This window comes from Neopelma chrysocephalum, unplaced genomic scaffold, assembly GCF_003984885.1.
Source record: "Neopelma chrysocephalum unplaced genomic scaffold, ASM398488v2 Primary Assembly neopelma1_74, whole genome shotgun sequence".
Classification (NCBI taxonomy): domain Eukaryota; kingdom Metazoa; phylum Chordata; class Aves; order Passeriformes; family Pipridae; genus Neopelma; species Neopelma chrysocephalum.
Window position 1 is genome coordinate 4,803,895 of NW_020897735.1, and position 18,067 is coordinate 4,821,961.

At 44.9% G+C, this 18,067-nt stretch overlaps 2 protein-coding genes across 4 annotated transcripts in view; one reads left to right on the plus strand and one right to left on the minus strand.

Annotated features, from left to right (window-relative positions):
- Positions 1 to 4,049, minus strand: DOLK (dolichol kinase). The gene is made up of 2 exons (XM_027687530.1): positions 3,939 to 4,049; positions 1 to 2,476 (listed from the first exon to the last, which is right to left on the minus strand). Exon 2 carries the CDS (start codon positions 2,388 to 2,390, stop codon positions 819 to 821), a length of 1,572 nt encoding a protein of 523 aa, XP_027543331.1. The 5' UTR covers positions 2,391 to 2,476; positions 3,939 to 4,049; the 3' UTR covers positions 1 to 818.
- Positions 3,989 to 18,067, plus strand: part of NUP188 (nucleoporin 188) — a 26,343-nt gene continuing 12,264 nt past the window's right edge. Inside the window, exons 1-26 of one of the 3 annotated variants that reach the window (XM_027687526.1) lie at positions 4,059 to 4,102; positions 5,982 to 6,036; positions 6,225 to 6,390; positions 6,632 to 6,705; positions 7,281 to 7,365; positions 8,026 to 8,106; positions 8,557 to 8,601; positions 9,179 to 9,271; positions 9,400 to 9,519; positions 9,889 to 10,100; positions 10,854 to 10,968; positions 11,191 to 11,391; positions 12,128 to 12,217; positions 12,512 to 12,577; positions 13,108 to 13,227; positions 13,644 to 13,770; positions 13,877 to 14,032; positions 14,381 to 14,507; positions 15,113 to 15,200; positions 15,291 to 15,367; positions 15,508 to 15,622; positions 15,763 to 15,883; positions 16,114 to 16,180; positions 16,594 to 16,722; positions 16,885 to 17,018; positions 17,420 to 17,526. In XM_027687526.1, the coding sequence (XP_027543327.1) occupies positions 6,358 to 6,390; positions 6,632 to 6,705; positions 7,281 to 7,365; positions 8,026 to 8,106; positions 8,557 to 8,601; positions 9,179 to 9,271; positions 9,400 to 9,519; positions 9,889 to 10,100; positions 10,854 to 10,968; positions 11,191 to 11,391; positions 12,128 to 12,217; positions 12,512 to 12,577; positions 13,108 to 13,227; positions 13,644 to 13,770; positions 13,877 to 14,032; positions 14,381 to 14,507; positions 15,113 to 15,200; positions 15,291 to 15,367; positions 15,508 to 15,622; positions 15,763 to 15,883; positions 16,114 to 16,180; positions 16,594 to 16,722; positions 16,885 to 17,018; positions 17,420 to 17,526 (2,583 nt within the window). In that variant the 5' untranslated portion in view covers positions 4,059 to 4,102; positions 5,982 to 6,036; positions 6,225 to 6,357. Of the gene's footprint in view, positions 4,103 to 4,396; positions 5,238 to 5,981; positions 6,037 to 6,224; positions 6,391 to 6,631; positions 6,706 to 7,280; positions 7,366 to 8,025; positions 8,107 to 8,556; positions 8,602 to 9,178; positions 9,272 to 9,399; positions 9,520 to 9,888; positions 10,101 to 10,853; positions 10,969 to 11,190; positions 11,392 to 12,127; positions 12,218 to 12,511; positions 12,578 to 13,107; positions 13,228 to 13,643; positions 13,771 to 13,876; positions 14,033 to 14,380; positions 14,508 to 15,112; positions 15,201 to 15,290; positions 15,368 to 15,507; positions 15,623 to 15,762; positions 15,884 to 16,113; positions 16,181 to 16,593; positions 16,723 to 16,884; positions 17,019 to 17,419; positions 17,527 to 18,067 lie in introns of those variants that run through there. The other 2 variants (XM_027687523.1, XM_027687525.1) reach the window with 2 other exon arrangements.

An 18,067-nucleotide genomic window follows, 5' to 3' on the forward strand; every position in this document is an offset into this window, starting at 1 on the left:
TGCAGGAGTAGTAGAAAATTTTATTGACTTGAACATATTTTCTGCTTTCAGAATTAATGTGTAATTAGTTTTGGCTGTGACTTTGCTTAATTTCCCCCCCATATTCATTCCAAGTGGATTTAGAGATTAAAATCTTGGGAAAGGCAAAACATTCTTCTCATTGAATAAAACTTCAGGACTAAAAATGTACTGTTGTTATTAGTAGGACTTGGAATGAGTAGTGTCTGGCATTCCCAAACCTTCCCCACCCACCATGGACGTGGCAGCTCCTGAGTTTGGAGTTGTGTTTGTGGCTCTTGCTGATGGACTGGACACATCTGGACTCTTGTACCTGCTCTGAGTGCCCACCCTTGTTATCAAACATGCTTTACATGGTGCTCATGCAGAAATGAGGGTTCACACGTTCACTAATACAAGATGCAGGACTCAGTACAGAAAACAAGGTACAATACAGAGGTGGCAACATCTGAGAGATCTGCTTATTTATTTTTTCTCCTTTAATTGACTTACCTCTTCTCCCTCTGCTTCCTTTGCCTCTGGGCCCCCAGAAGAAACTTGGATAGTTGGATTATTAAACAAAGGCTGTTTTTATCAGTCATATTTGTTGCTGTGAGAACTTAACTCAGGCTGTTTTCAACAGGGTGGAAAACAAGACCAAATCAAAACCTTTATTTTAAATAAGTCTCATTTCTGATTTTAACAATTTTCTCTGCTGTACTAAAAGTAGTGTTTAGGTCAGCTTTGAGCTTCCATTACAGTGCATTTTCTAGTACCACTTTTCTCTAGGAAGGGAGAAACCTCTGTTCCTGGAAGTGCTTCTATGCCATGAACATGATCTGGAGGTAGAGAGGCAGCAGCAGGTTATCAATTTGGGTGGTATAAGCTTCCAACAGAGAAACCAAACTCACAGAAGCCAGAATCCAGGCGTAGCTGGAGTTCAGATTCACACTGCTGTCAAAGATCAGAATCAGGGCCACAGCAATGATCTGAGCAAAAATAGCTGTCATTGTCCCTTCAAAGGTCTTCTTTGTTCCTGGCCATTTGATCTCCCCCATTGTACTGCCAAAAACAGAGGCAATAGTGTCTCCTACCCCCACTGCCAACACTCCGGAGTAGGGCACCAGTGCTCCTGCCCCAGACAAGGTGCCTTTGGGAGCACAAGATCTGGGGAACAACCACACTGGGAGGGACATGCCCAGGAGGAGATAAATATGAGTCAAGATTAGAGGGCCACTGTCCCTTTCGTCCAAGAAGAGGGACAGCAAATGCCTGAGGGTTTGGCCGAAGGGTTTGATCCTGAAGTACCGGACGTATTCCAAGAAGATAAACACTGCCAGACACAGCACTGCAGCAACATAGAGGAGCTGACGGTCATAAATGAGTCCAGGGACATAAGTGGCTACAACAATGAAGTGGAAATATTTCCTGGTGATAGTGGAGGCCTGGTGTTTTTTGGATTCGGACGATCTCTTTGCGTTCTGGTAGAAAACCACCCCACAGGCTGAGGCAGCCAAGAGGGTCCAGTACACAAGAAGGTAAAGTCTTGTCTCTGTCTGAAACAGAAACTGCAGCAGCCAGAGCAGAGGGTTCCTCTGGATGAGTCTGTACAGCCAAGGCATGATGACCCCTAAGCCCAACACTGCTGTCATCATGTGGAAGAACATGGAGGAGATCCACGTGCCTGAATCCATGAAAATGAAAAGCACAGTGAAAAAAAGACCAAGGAGAACAACTCCAACAACTGCCACCAGAAGGAAGAAGTCAATGGGATCCCCTTTGCCCTCGACCACATTCAGTGAGCGTTTAATGAGCTGATTGAGGACAAAACTCACACCTCCAAGAACCAGCAGCGCTTCCCCGGGAGTGAAACACCGAGGCAGCAAGTACAGCAGGATCATACTGAGGTAGACAAAGATGAGCAGCACTTCCAGGACCTCTATGACTTCTGAGACAGCCAGGGAGTGTTTCATGGTGTAGATGATGACGCTGCCGGCCATGCCAGTCAGGATGCAGGTGTTGGTTGGCACGGGTTTGGTGATGCCAACCGCCAGCACCGACAGGAAGAGCGCGAGCAGCATCCCCGTGGAGGCCACGACGACCCCGAAGCGCTCAAAGTACACGATGCCGGCGGCCCGGCAGCGCTCCTTCATGACGATCCCCAGCAGGGGGATGACCATGCTGGCGGGCAGGAGGCCGCTGTTGGCCGCCCCCCGGAACTGGAACACGGCTCCCCCTCCTTGGAGCAGCCGGTCCCACTTGAACTGGACGTAGAAGGCCTGGAGGGCCAAGGCCAGGGCGCACCAGGAGAACCGGTCCCACACCACCCCGTGCACCGAGAGCACGATGGCAAACACCACCAGGGACTCCACCAGCACCGGCTTGTTCAGCATGATTCCAGCTTTCAGAGTCTCTCTCAGGAGTCCTGATGTGCTCAGTTGTCCATTAGGAAGAATTCCCTTCCATGCTACTGCAATTCCTGTTAAAAAGAAAAGAAAGAGCAAACAGCTACAGCAGCTTCTCTTTTAGAGCAGCTCCTAGGAAAGGCTAAAGCTTTTGCACATCCTCTTCCCCTGTCAGTACCTTAATTCTTGTTTTCTGCAGCAGAATCCCACACTCTGCCATTATTCTGGCACCTCTTTTAGGACTTTTGAAGGTCTCAGTTTCTGTATTTCTGTTGGCAATGTTATGGCTGATACAGTTGTGTGTATCCCAACTAAGACACTGCATTGCCTCATCCCTTCTGGCCCAGCCTTAAGCTGATTAGCAGCAAACTCTCATTAAATTTTGCTCCCCAAGTCTCATTGCCAACATCTACACCAGCTCCCCAAGAAATTTATTTAAAGTTCTCTTTTGGGTTTTCACTCAGTGTTGAATGGTGTCACCAGACCATGAAGCTGACAGAGATCTCAGTACCAATATCACTGAGGAACTGTTCCAGTTTGTACCATCAAACTCCCTCACGCTGTGTGTCTGCAAGGTTTAGTTATTTATGACTTTGCACTGAGAACTCTTAATTATTAATAGGTTGCTTTCTGGCATCCTTGTTCATACAGCCTGAAATACTTGATTGCCAAACTTCATTCCATGTACTGTTGCTACATAGCTTGATCAGGCCCAGGGTGAGTTTTTGCCATCTTGTTATGTTAAAACAAGAGAAGAATTAATCATACATTAAAAAAACCCCAAGTCTAGGCAATATGTACCTATAAAGTAATGATGATTTTGGGGTCCCACTCTGCTGTTTCTGCACACTGGGGAGGGGGAAGCTTAAGGCTTATTTGAGAAGAGGCAGAGTAAATCAACCTGCCAAAGAGTGAGAGGAGTCCTCCTCAGTCTGGCAACGCTGAAGTTGCAGCCCAGCTCTTGTATCGATAACGGCACATGACAGCGTCCCCCAGACTGGCTGGGAGACAAGAATTTCACCCTCTGTGAGGTCTCTGCTCTAACGCAACAGCTCTGAAAGCTCTGGCCCCTGAACCTGCAACGCGATGTGTTTCATTGCTGAATTATTTCATTTTCTTGTGCCTGCAGCAATTCCCTCCTCCGCAGCTTTCAGGTAGCGTGAAGCTCCTCAGCGCTGCCGCTCTCTCATCACGGAACGGGACCCGTCACGCCCCGATCCGAGCCACACCAAGCGTTCTCTGCCCATTTCGCTATCCGCCTCCCGGCTGCCCTGGGCAGGAAAGCTTCCCACTGATGTGCTGCCAAACGCGCAGTATCCCTCGCCTCGCTGCAGCCCCTGCCTGCCCCCTCTCTACTCTGTGTCCCCTCAGCCGCCTCACCCATAACCCAGCCTTCATTCCTGGGAACCTGCGGCAGGGGACAGCGGCCGCAGCCGCCCGCGGAAGGTGTGGAAGGCGCTCCCGAGCGATCCCCGTTCCCCCCGCGGAGACCTGACCATCCCCCGGCCGCCTCCCGGCAGCGGAGCGCACACCCACCTCGCAGGACGCCGCCATCTTGGCGCCGCCGCTGTCACATGACCCACCGGCAGGGAGGGGGCGTGGCCCGCCCGCACCACGTGACGTCGGCGCGGGAGGAGGGGGCGGGGCGAACGGTCACGTGAGCGCGGAGCGAAGATGGCGGCGGGCGGGCTGAGCGCGAGGTGCGGGGCTGCGGCCGCTCGGGCAGGAGGGAGCACAGGGGCGGCCCCGGTTCTCGCTGCGGGCGGGCCGCGCTCCGCGGGGCCGGGAGGGGAGAGGGGTCGGCGGGGCGGCGGCGTCGGGAGGGTTTAACCGCGGCGGGGCGCGCGCCGGGCTGGCCCCGCCCCCCCGCCCCGCGCGCGCGGCGAGACCCCACCCCCTTCTCCCCCCTCCTCGCTGAGGGACCCTCAGGGACCCCCCGGCCCCGACGGTCGGAGCGGGAGCGAATGTCGGGGGTTTTGCCTTTATTTTATTGTGTGCGAGGGGAGCGGCCGCGCAGGACGAGCTGGGAGCCGTTGCTTTGGCGGGGCCGGGGGGTTCCATCCCCGCTGCCGCCGCCGAGGTGCCCCCAGGCCCCGCAGCTGCTGCCCCGAGCGGGGGATCGCGGCATGGCCGGGCTGCGCCTCCCGCACCTCTTGCAAGCGTAAAGTCAAAGTAGACACGTGGGAAGCGTGTCAATGAATCACAGTTTCAGTGATCACCTCACATCGGTGCCTTCGTTTGTCCTCAGAACTCTCGTCGTTTATTTTTGTCATTTCTTGTAACGTTTTTATGCTCTGGAGTTTCCCTGGTGCCTAATTTTTTTTAAATGAATGCCTCTAAGCCCTAAAGGGGACAAGAACACCAGTGTTAGTTGTGGTTGCACACAGAGCTTTCCTCCTTTAGCTTCTAATTAATGAACGGGCAACAAACCACGGTCTGTTTATTCACAGACGAGGGAGTGAAAAATGGAAGGGTTGGCTCTGCTGGGCTGGGGCTCGGTTCTTACAGTGAACGACAAAAAACGTGCTCAGGACAACCAAAGGCACCAACCTAACATGATAACTGAACCTGGGGCTCGTTGAATTGCTTCCTTGACGTTGCTCTTCAGATGTTGGTGAAATTCTGGGCTTTTGGGTGCTCCAGCCTGGAGAGTCTGAACCCAGAGCTGGTGCTGACCATGTCAGGAGAGGCTCCTGGCAGGAAAATGGACCCAACTATGGAGGAATGAGCAGGGAGAAATTATGTTGATAAGTGTCCTGGAAGTAATAGCTGTTGCCATTCATCAAGTGGCACCACGTGTCAGAAGTCGCAGATGCCTTTCACTGCCACAGGGAGGTAGTTTGATGATGTTATTCTAAAAATAAGGCAATGAGTGCTCTTGCTTTCCAGACAGTCTGTGTGAGAAGTTGCGGTGTTTACCTCCTCATTTGTAATACATTGCTAACAAATAATTTGCCTAAATGAAATACTCTTTTTGGCAAACACCTTTTCTCTGGGCTGTTTTAGGGAGACTTACTTTTCTGGATGTATGTGCCAGGGTCAGGATGTGATCTGTAATTCCTTATAGTGCAAGTTGGCTTTTCTACAGAGTTCTCAGGAAGAAAGAAGAAGGTGAGGGTGAATGTTGTGGAGGCTGTGTAAAGATCTTGCAGTTTTTCACTTCACCCAGGTTTATGCTCTGCTTAGAGTGGAGAATGAAGCTGTGATGGAAGAGTTTATTTGGAGGAGAGCATTGAATGTAACTGAATAAAATATTGCTCTATACTTTCATTAAGTTTCTTCTTAATGACCTTCAAACGTCCAAGTAGCAAAATCAAATTGAAGTCGTAACCTGATATAAATGGGAAGCTTTGATATGAGTGCACAGTGTCAGTTGTCACCTTCTTTGGGTCTTTCCTCGGTTCTTCCAGGACGTCTGAAACTCCTCAGCTAAAAGCTGATGTTCCTTAAATAATGTTTCTTGTATTACGAGGTGATCTGCTCTGAGTTAATTGCAGCTTTGAAAAGGCATGAACTAAATGGAAGCCTGAAATAATGGTCATAATTAAAACACTTTGCACCTTTTCCCATTGTTTGCAGGAGCAGCAGAGAATTATGGACAATTCTGCTGGGAAGATCAGCTTTAAGAGAACCAGTAAGTCCATGTCCTGCTGAGCAGCTTTGGCCATCACTGAAACAGCTCCATGGCCAAATACATCATTTGTACATCTTGTTGAATATTAGTGAAAATATTCACTGTTTTGCTGTTTTCCCCTCTTCCTCAGTGTGTTTTTTGTTCCTCTGTCTCTGTTACTTTTTCATTCTTCCACTGCTTGTTTACAGCTGCTGCATGAACTGCCTGGAAGGGTGTATGGAAAAGGTGGTTCCTTTTCTGGAGTGGGCACAAGTGCTGCTTCCTAGACTGGCTGGCCTGGGGTGTTGATGAGTGGTGCAGCCTGCTGCCTTATTTTAAGGGATGGAACCTGTGCTTCCAAGAATTTGCCCAGAGGTTGGAAATCCAAATGTTTCTGAACCCAGTCCATTGCCTCCTATTTCCTTGCCCTTCCTGGGATTAGCAAGGCAGGTCTCTGCCTCACTTTCCTGGAATCAGTCTTAGTCACAGACACCTGTCTTTTGTTGTTCCTGTCTCTGTGGTGGTGGAATTTCCTTGCTTTCTATAAATTTAACAAATCTGGTACTTGGTAGTGCACTTTGAGGAGTCTGTTCAGTGGTATTTGTTTCTTTTTTAGGCCCAGATTGCTGCAGAGTTGAACAAGCACTGGCAGAGGCTGTTAGAAGGACTGTCATACTATAAACCACCAAGGTACAGTCACTGCCTGATTTTAGAAATGAACCTCTAATGTGAGGTTTCCCAGTAAATAGAGGATCATGTTGAATATTTATCTCTGATTACATAAAAATAGATTTTTGCTCTCTTGCGTGACAAGACTTCAGGAGAGGAGCAAGAGAAAGTACTTAATCCACATAACATTTTTGGATGTGAAATAAAGACCAGAAAGAAGTAACAGCATTTTCTGCTGTCACTGCTGTCAGGTGGCTGTTAACCCCTGCCTTTGTGAGCTGCAGCACTCATGCAGCCTGTGGAGAAGTGACTCCTCTTGACACTCAGTCATCCCAGAAAGACATCCAGATTCCCTCATTGAAAGAGGTGGAATGAGTATAATGTGCATTATTACGGTGATAAAATTGTGAACAATGTTGAGATCTATCTGGTGGGAAGGTTGCTGAATATTGTTGTACAAAATATTGAAAGGCCATTGAGGAAAAAGCAAGTGTTCAATTTAAACTGATAAAACCGAGGACTTTGAAATTACACCTGTTTAGTTCAGTCCTTGGGATTGCTGCATTTTTAGTAACTAAAATTTCTTTTCTCTTTAGTACGACTTCAGCAGAAAAAGTTAAAGCTGATAAAGATGTAGCTGCTCCACTAAAAGAGTTGGGTCTGAGGGTCAGCAAGTTTTTGGTGAGTGAAGCTACCATCTGGTTATTTTTTATCCCTGGAATGAATTGTTACTGGGATTCTTATATATAAGTAATCTTCTTGATGTTGAGTAGAGGCAAATTTAAGGTCCTTTCAATTCAATGTAATCTAAAGGATGTTAGAATTACATGTTGAAGCTGTAGGTCAAACTTTTCCAGAGTGAGAAGTGACCTTGAGGTGCTGTGGTTTTCCTGGTCCTGCTGCACAGGGCTCTGCTTTTCAGCAGCAGCACCTGCTATTGTCTGTCTTGGGTTTTCCAGGACAACTGCTCGACTAAAAACTCATGTCCTTTGAATCAGTTGCCTTGTTTGACAACCCTCTCAATTTACCTGCAAAGTTCTGTTTCTTTAAGCCACAGGTTTAGAGTTCAGTGACTGGTGGTACCTTTGTTTAAATGACTCAGATGCTCCTTAAGTTGAATTTAAACTCCTGCAGCTCAATGACATCAAAGCTTGTGTGTTTGGTTTTAAACAGAAGTGCTGATTAAAGCATCTGCCTGGTGCAAAAGTGTTCCTTTGTCATATTTTGGAAATCATTTATTTTGAAGATAAGAACTGCCTGAGTATTTGGAGAGGATCTTACTCTTTATTGAATTCAATTGCCTTTTATTAATTTCAGAGCATTTCTCTTTCTTTTGTTTAGGGTCTGGATGAAGAGCAGAGTGTGCAGCTGTTACAGTCGTATCTTCAAGAGGATTACAGAGGAACAAGGGACTCCCTGAAGGTCCATAGCTCCCATTAATGTTCTGTTTACTCCACATCTTTCTATAATACCAATAGTTTGTTGTTGCACATGGGCACACGTGAGTCTGAGTTCTGATTTGGAAATGGCTTTGTAGATTTTATTCTCTGAACCTACAATGCTCCAGTGCTGCTTTAAGGAAATGTGAGAGCAGATATCCAGGCTTATCTCTTCCTGCTTGAATCTCTGCAGGAACTCAGCTCCTCTCTCTATCACAGGAATACAAGAAAGCTACAGATTTGTGAATGAGAGTGGAGATGAAAAATAAATATGTAGTTAAAAATTAGTGTTTTGTCTTTGTGCTTTCAGAATCTCTTTCCAAAAGAAATGGAAAGAAAAATTGCCTTTTTTTCGTTTCAGTCTTTTTTGTGCATGTGTGTTTTGTCAGTAGATCTGTCTACAAATCTTTATTTTGTTGTGTTTTGTTTACAGACAGTTCTTCAGGATGAAAGGCAGAGTCAGGCTCTAATGCTGAAGGTTAGTCATTTCCATTTGTTTTTTCTGTGGAAAAGATCTGTTGGCAGAGAACTCACTTTATTTCTATGGAAAATCTTAAAATAATTGAAGCATTCCTTCATGTCATGAACAAATTTTAAAAGGTGCTTTTAAAATTGATAGATGTGCATGTAGATTTGAACAGTGTTAATGCTAGAGGAATGAAATTTTAGACTATGTGAGGGAATTTAGCAGGATTGATGTACACTCCCTTGTTTTCCAAAGCTTGTATTTTTGTATGTTACTGTCTGAAGTGACAACTCTGAAAGGAAGGATGATGATAATTTTTGACAGAGATTTGTAGGGGTGTCTTTTTTCTTTTCTTTTCCAAGTTTTCTCACTTAACAGTGTAATTATAGACCTGTCCTTGTGGCCATGATTTATTGCGTTCCGTAAAGTTAATTAAGTGTTGTTTTTTTCCCAATAACTTAAAAACTGCTCAGTTGAAACTGCATCTGTAATAATGTGTGAGCACCCTGCATTCCTGTGATGGGAGAGGGAAGTGCAGGGGAGTTGGGCACGATATCAAATTGATACTGGTGGCACTGTACACTCACAGCTCGCTGACTACTACTACGAGGAGAGGATCTGCATCCTGCGCTGCGTCCTCCACCTGCTCACCTACTTCCAGGATGAGAGACACCCCTACACAGTGAGTACAGGAATCCTGGACATGATGCCACTGAAACAGGCTAAATATGTAGTAATTCCTCATTTGTGATTGTAAAAAGCACATGAGTGGGCACGTGAGAAGTTCATTTATTTGTTTGTTCCTTCAAGGCACAGTACTTCCAGTGTGTGGAAAAGTTGGACAAGGAACTAGTCCCGAATTACCGGAAGCAGTTTGAAGCGCTGTACAAAGCAGAAGCTCCTACGTGGGAAACACATGGAAATCTCATGGTATTTTGTTTCTTACTCGTATTTATCTGACCTTTAAAGTCTTTCCTTATATGTAGTGCATTGGAAAATACATATGTGAAGGAGCAGTCAAACAGGATGTTTCTTCTGGTCCAAGAAACATAAAATTTATTTTCTCTCTAACAAAACACGCTTCTGCTCAGAAACAGAGGGTTGCATGAAACATATTGTTCCTTGTCATAAATCACAGATAGCCCTGGGCTAACAGAGCCATTTATGTGTAGTTGCTTATGATCTCTTTGTATTTATAGTGGCTTTCCTTGCCATTGACACAAGTGCTGGCTACACGGACTGTTGAACTTCTCTGATTGCTTTTGCTGCCCTGTGATGGTGGAACTTTCCTTTGTGCAGACAGAGCGTCAGGTGTCCCGCTGGTTTGTGCAATGCCTCCGTGAACAGTCCATGCTGCTGGAAGTCATCTTCCTCTACTATGCATACTTTGAAATGGCACCTGATGAGCTGCTGGCCTTTGCAAAGATGTTCAAAGAGCAGGGGTTTGGCACGAGACAAACCAACAGGCATTTGGTGGATGAGAGCATGGATCACCTGGTGGATCGTATTGGGTAAGTGTTGTGTGTGTTTGTGAAGCGGGGACAGAGCAAAACAATTTTTCTCCTCAGGAAAAAAGCATTTATAATTCTTGCTGCTGCCTCTTAAAATGACCACTATTTCAAACTAAGGATACAAAGGCAAAAAAGTTTTTTCTGGTCATACTGAAGGTTTACAGCAAAATGAAGGTGTGACTCCAAAGTAGAGAGGTATTCACAGACTAACTTTAATCTAGTATATAATTTTGCCTTTGGTAAGATTGGCAGTGGAGATACAGTGCCACTCCTCCTTGGATGGTCTAGTGGTAAAGTGAAATTGTATGTTCACAGTCCTGTGCTGGTCTGGATGCTCCCTGTGTGGAGGTTGGTGCTTTCTCTGACTTGTATTTTTACCTGGGTCACCTCAGTTCAGCTGTTGTGGGTCTGCCAACAAATGGCAGTGTTGCCTTCCTTGTGCTGTGTGGGACATGACTTGAGGGGCAATGAGAATCCTGCCAGGTGGCTGAGTTACAAAGGTGGAAAAGCTATCTTCAAATTTCATGACCTCTTCTTCTCTGTTCAACCCAGAAATGGTGATTCTGAAGATTGCATTTGTCCTATGCCAGCATTTCAGGACAAAATTTGGATTATGTGCTCTTAACTCCCTGTAATTTCTTATTGCTTCAAAGAAGAGCTGAACTAAAGGACCACTTACAGTTTGAAAAACCCCACCTGAATTCTCAAATAAAGTTTCTGACCTACTTGTTTTCATTCTTCTCATGCTTGTAGGTACTTCAGTGCTCTTATTCTGGTGGAAGGCATGGAAATCGACTCCCTGCATGAGCGTGCGTTGGATGACAGGACAGAGGAGCACAAGATGGCCAACAGTGAGCACATCCACCAGGTAAAGCACTGGCACAGTAACCAACCCCTTGTCAGGCCTAAGAGAACAGAATTTATTGTGATTACCCAAGCACTGCTGTGTCTGTGCTTTTCTGATCCTTGGGTTTGTTGAATGAGTGTAGGAACTGCTATCCACATGATGTGAGAGACACAGCCAGCTTGTTGAATGTGAACTGCTTTCAGAAGATGTCAGTTATTTTGCTTTTGTCTTGTCTCTGTGCAGGAGATGGACAATCAGCTGCTGCAGTTGGGGGATGTCTCCCATCATGCTCCGGTGCTCTTGGCCTGGGCTCTGCTCCGTCACACCATAAACCCAGAGGAGGCCACAAACGTGATCAGGAGGATGGGCAGCACTGCCATCCAGCTCAATGTGTTCCAGTACCTGACAAAGCTGCTGCGATCCCTCAGCAGTGGGGGCAAGAACGTGAGTTTCTTATAATCCTGTATGTGAGCTCCTGATTTAACTGCTCCTGGTGTAAAGCTGTGATAGGAAGCAGATGATTTTGAACCAGTGTTCTTGCAAGCTAAGTCTGGTTTTAAGCAGTGTGCAGTAAAGTGTGGTCTGTCATCTTGCCTTCTTTCAGTGAGGATCAGGAATCAAGTTGGAATGAAACTGATTTTTATGCCCAAAGAGTAAAAAAAAACTTTGTAAGTTGTAGCAGAATAGATTGCAGTTAATCACATTTGCTGATTTACCTATGTAGGTGTATTTGCCATTATGGATCTTCAGTACTGGATGATTTAACTCTGCACTACTCTCTGTATATGGTTTCATTAGACAACACTGTGTGTGAGAGTAAACAACTTTGTAGGTAGAAACCAGTGACAGCAAATAATTTAGATTTCTATGAACACTTAATAAAAAAATATGAATACTTAATAAAAATAAATAAATAATCTATCAACACAAAATTTAAAAAAGTGCTTTTTTTAATTTTGATGTCTGGAAGGCATTTCTGGTGATAATGGTAGTGATAAGATTTCTCATTTCAGTCAACTATTTCATGTTAATGTGGAGATTAAGTAATGACTGCTCCCTGTGCAGTAAGGATGTATGAGAAAGGCAGTAACTCAGTGTGTAAAGCATGTTGAGTAGAGCTGCAGTGTGTTTGTAATTCACAGCCTTTCCCTTGATGGCTCTGTGTATTCTTCCCTTGCAGTGTACAGCCAGCACAGCTTGCATGTGTATTTATGGACTTCTTTCCTTTGTCCTGACGTCACTGGAATTACATACATTGGGCAATCAGCAGGTAAGCACCCAAGGCCCCTTGCATCTGTAAAATAATTTAAAATAACCTGTCATAACTGATGCTAATTATTTGTTAAATTGCAAACTCAGATGAGTAGCATGGCTTCAGGCTGGCTGTGGGGTCTGGGGTTGGGTATGTTGGGTGTGTGTTTCTGTTTTGACTCTAGGAACTAGTTACATCTTGGTGGGTGAACATGAAAACTTAAATTCCAAAAATGTTGCAGAACTTGGTTGGGATGAAAACCCCCTGTGTAAAGTAGCTTTGATTTTTTTTCCATCCTCTCTTCCTTTGTAGGATATAATTGATGCTGCATGTGAAGTTCTGGCAGCTTCCAGCATTCCTCAGCTCTTCTGGAAGACGGTGAGTGTGTTGGCAAATTGTTTGACCTACCTTGTTTATAACAAAGACTTGATAAAAGATTCTCTTATAGGAAAGGAACAGACTGGTAGTGTTTAGTTAGTTGGTTTCTAGGAGGGCCCGAGGAACTTAAGTTCTTTTGCATCTATCTTTGATTTACTTTTGCCCTTTCCTGCCTTTTAGGTACAGCCTTGGCTTTACTCTTGAAAAGGATACTGGAGCGAGTTTTAATATAGGTGATAGTTGATAGCAGGGCTGGGGCTGCAAGGATTGAACTAACTGCTGGCAAAAGCATCCTGCTTATTTTTTGTTGTCACAGAATTAGGATGACATGTAATGCCTTACAGTCTTCTTGCCTTATACTTGCAGAACTGCCTCATGCTTTAGTCTGTGCAAGGACTGGAGTGATACTTTTGTGCATGATTAATGTTAAATGCACAGCTTAAAAAGGAACTGTAGCTTTGTGCTGTACTGAGACCCTTTTAGCTTTTCTTTTTAGTAATAAGATATTTATTTTCTGTTTCCACCACCAGGAACCTACTGCAGGTCTGGGTATTATCCTGGACAGTGTGTGTGGGATGTTCCCCCATCTTCTCACTCCCCTCCTTCAGCTGCTCCAAGCCCTTGTATCTGATAAATCTACTGCAAAAAAGGTACAGGATCTCTTGGTGTTTGGGAGGTGATTTGTTTCAAGACAGGGATGAAATGCTCTGTGATTCTTTCCGTTACATGTGCTTATCTCAGTTGCAGTCTTAGGTAACAGACATTAGCCCTGTGCTGTTGCAGGACTCTGTTATCTGGCTTTTAGAAATCTTTCCAAGTCTAGTGGCTCAAGATGAAGATGCTGACTAGTTTTTGAATGGTGCTTTACTGATAAGAAGTACTTGATTCATTAGATGAGACTTGTCTGGACATGTGGGCTGTGTAATAGTGTTTTGGTAGGGTCGATGTATTAGAAGAATATTGTACATAAAAACAAAACTTGCTGATTCCTGGAGATGACCTGGTTGATTAATTTTTAAGAAGCTCTGGCTCTTTGGCTGTATTGTTGAAGCTCTCTCTGGTGCAGGTATACAGTTTCCTGGATAAAATGTCCTTCTATATTGAACTGTACAAGCATAAACCTCCGGATGTGATCTCTCATGAAGACGGAACACTGTGGCGAAGACAGGCCCCAAAGCTGCTCTATCCTCTTGGTAAGGAAACTGCACTTTTTACTTATTGAAATGCTTTGGGGAATTCAGTTCTTTACGTGGCTTATAACTAATTTGTGACTTTTTCATGTGCTTTTTCGATCTTTAGGACTAGGTCAAACAAATCTACGGATACCTCAGGGAACAGTGGGCCAGGTGATGCTGGATGATCGGGCTTATTTGGTACGGTGGGAGTATTCCTACAGCAGCTGGACACTGTTCACCTGTGAGATTGAGATGCTGCTCCATGTTGTATCAACAGCAGGTGAGATGAACTGGGAGTATAAAAGAATAAATCATTATTAATTGATATCGATTAGAGGTTAGTAGTAGGACTGAATACTTTTGAAAGAGCCTGGAATATTTTACCAGAGGCCTGACGATGATGATTATTCTGTAAAATTCACTGCAAAATAAAATTCACTGCATGGTAAGACCATGTAGTGAGACAAGATATGTTTTAGATGAGGTGAAAGTTGAGATAGATAAAATAAATGTTTTTTGGTATGGGGAATAATCATGGAGGCTTGTGGTGAGAATAATGTTCATTGTTCCAGAGTTGAATACTGCTTAAGTACAATTTTGCATTCTAGTGTTGGTTTTCTTTACCCAGATGTGATTCAGCATTGCCAGAGGGTCAAGCCCATAATTGATCTGGTTCATAAAGTGATCAGCACTGATGCATCAATAGCAGATTGCCTTCTTCCCATCACATCACGGATCTACATGCTCCTGCAGAGGTGAGTCACCGCCAGCAGAGGTACCTGAGCAGGTACAGTGAGCTGGAAGAATGGCTAATTACTGATTTTTGCCAAGAGCTTTGCAAGAAGTGTCAGTGCTTGAACTCCCCAAGACTGGTGCTCAGCTCTCAAGACTGTTCTGCCCACACACCGTTTGCAGCAGAATGCCCCCCTTCCACCTCTTTCCTGAATGTTGTACAGTTTTACCCATTTAAAGGCAGTTTTTATTGGTACCTACATTTACATGGAAGGGGGATAAAACATAATGTTAGAGCAGTAACTCCTGGGTGTTAAAACAGTTGTACTTATTAGCTCCTCCTAGAGTTAATTGCCAGGGAATTAATGTTCTGCTGTATAATTATTGTTCTCTGTGACAGCCTGCTGTCTTGCCAGCCTTGCCTCTGGCAGTAAATTGATCTGACTCAGGTGTGAGGGGGAGGTGGGAAGTCTAGACTGAAAGTGCAGGCTCTGCTGTCTGTATTTACCTGCTTAGATGTTATATATGTGTTCTTCAGTGAGAGAGAAGCTTTTTTGATTAAAAAACCCAGTAAATAGGCTAGACCACAGGTGGCAGTGCATTTCATGCATGTGTTTCTCTTTTGTAGGCTAACAACTGTAATCTCTCCCCCTGTGGATGTTATTGCCTCTTGTGTCAATTGTTTGACAGTCCTGGCTGCTCGGATGCCAGCCAAGGTGAGGGAAGGACCTGTTTTTGCTGGGTGTGAGAACTGGTAGACATTTATAGGTGAATGAGAGGGAATATCTGTACCTTTTCTCATGCAGGTTTGGACTGACCTTCACCACACAGGGTTCTTACCATTTGTTGCCAATCCACTGTCCAGTATGAATCACATGATTAGGTACTCATGATCCCTCCCCACTTTTTTTGCCTGACATGTCATAAGAACTTTTTCCCAGTGTGCAGTCTCTGCACCTGGCATCTCTCACTCATGTCAGAATCCTGCTATTCATGTGATCAACCCTCTTGCTCCTTCCACAGTGCAGAGGGAATGAATGCTGGGGGCTATGGGAACCTCTTGATGAGCATAGAACAGCCCCAGGGCGAGTACAGTGTCACCATCTCCTTCCTGAACCTCGTGACAACCCTTGTCCGGGTGAGTGCTGCTGGAATGCTCTGATGTGACACCAGCTGTGAGCTGGTGTGATTGGGAAGTGACATAAGGCATATCTTCCTGCAACAGTTTCCTTGTCCTTTGTCCCCCTCCTGGTTAAATAACATTTCTGTTTCTCCTAGGGACAACTTGGTAGCACCCGGAGGCAAGGCCTTGTGCCCTGCATCGTGTTTGTCCTGAAGGAGATGTTACCAAATTACCACAAATGGAGATACAACTCTCATGGAGTGAGAGAGAAAATCGGTAAGGATCTTGAGGGAGGGAGAGGGAGGAGAAGGGAATAAAAAGGATCACCTGCCTTCTCAACAGAATATGTGAATTTTTCTTCTTTTTTATCATACCTTTTCTAGCAGCCATTTCGGATTTGTATTGTACTTCTTCTGGTATTGGTAGATGCTGTGATTTGTTTGAAAATAGTAGGAACTAGGCAGAAGTTCTCAAAACCTGACTGACCCATTTTATCTCTGTTTTAGGGTGCCTAATTCTGCAGCTAATCCATGCTATACTGAATTTGTGCCCTGAAATGGATCCTCGCAGCAGGTAAGACAAGTGATGAGTCTCAAATCTGCACTAACCTGGTAACAGTGCAGAATTCACTATTATTCTGTGTCAGTTTTGAAATGCAAACAACTAGGAGGGAGCTGGCATAGCTGTGTAGTGCTAGTTTCAGCTCTTTGCTGCATTACTGAATACAGGAAGGGTAGAAAAAGATTAGGGACAGACAAAACCACAGAGGTTTCTAGAACACCTGATGAAGAGGAGAAAAAAGCACCTAGATTTCCTGGGACTGACTGCCATCCACTTTTCCTATTTGGTGTAGCCGCTGTCATGAAAGTAGAAGGGCGAATAAAGGAAAGGACAGTGGGGGTGTAGAAATGAAGAGGTTACTTTGTGGTAGTTTTTTAAGTCCTATGTAGCTCCTCATGACTCTGTCCTGTGTTTGTGTGTCCCAGCAATGCTCCCAGCCTGCAGTCCTTGTGCATCTTCAGCCTGGCCAACACGGAGGCAGGGCAAGCTGTCATCAACATCATGGGCATTGGAGTGGACACCATTGACATGGTGATGGCCTCCCAGTCCAGCAGGTGAGTGGGGTGTGGCTGTTTTGGCGTCTTCCGTGTGCTGACATGACACTCTTGAGTGAAAACATAACCCCCCATGGAGTACTGAGTTTCCTCTTTGAATGTTGTGCAAATAATAAATGTCGATTGTCAACACAGTGACTTTGGTTTCCTTTGGTTTCACAGTGATGAGTCCCAAGGCCAGGGGCAGCTGCTGATCCAGACAGTTAAGCTGGCGTTCTCTGTCACCAACAACGTCATCCGGCTCAAACCCCCGTCCAGTGTGGTGTCTCCACTGGAGCAGGCACTCACTCAGCATGGTGTGTATTGTTCCTCCCTGGGGCAGCCTGGGGAGCTGTGCTTTTGGGTTCTTTGCAAATGTCAGTGTGTGTCTCATTACAAACAGTAGTTAAGGTTTCCAAAAAATGCTTGCTAGTGATGGGAGGAGGACTCTTCTCCCTCCCCTGAGGCATTCTGCCCCGCTGGGACAGCTTCTAAAGGATTAATCAAACATGGCTTATTGTTTGATGCTTTGTAATGAGATTAGTGTAATTACAGAGTATACTAAATCAGCTGCCATTAGTGCCTCTGGCTGGACCCAGGCCTTGTTCTTTTGGGAGAACAACCTCGTTCCCACTTTCTGCTGCGAAAATCATTATTTGGTAAATAATTATATCTTGTTGGTGTTTCTTCTTTTTGATTTCAATTGTGTTCTCTCCAGGTGCTCATGGAAACAATCTCATTGCTGTCTTGGCCAAATACATCTACCACAAACACGACCCTGCACTTCCACGCCTGGCCATCCAGTTGCTCAAACGATTGGCTACGGTGAGATGAGACACACCAGTGCTCCTTTGCTTCTCCCCTTGTGGCTGATTCCACCACTGAAATTCTTTCCAGATAATTTCTTCAGGCCTTTTTTTTTATCAGGGAGCTTAATCAAGTCAGTTGAAGCAGGGTGGCCTGACAGCTGTAAGGTAGAGCACATCAAAAATCACCTAAAGGGCACTTTAGTTTTTTAACCTAATCTACTGTTTCAGAAGTCACTCAGAAGTTTCCCATGAGTAGGATGTTAGGTGCAAATACTTTGCAGATCCGATTGATCTCTTCCCAATTTTTGAGCAACTTTATCTTAAGTCAGAGTCTTAGATAAAATTCCTATGCCTTTCTACCTGGAATTTTAACATCTTGCTGAGAAGAGCATCCTATTTAAGTTTTTATTAGGACTTTTCAAATTTTAGACTTACTAAAAAGCAGACTCTAGCTTTACTAAGCCTTTTAGACTTCCTCTCTTTGGCTACTAAACTTCTGAGTATTTGTAGTTTTCTTAAAGAATATAAATCCAGCTCTGGGTTTATTTATTTCAAGA

Coding starts and splice junctions, on each gene's coding strand:
- DOLK (XM_027687530.1), bottom strand. CDS start 2,390: ATGCTGAACAAGCCGGTGCTGGTGGAGTCCCTGGTGGTGTTTGCCATC.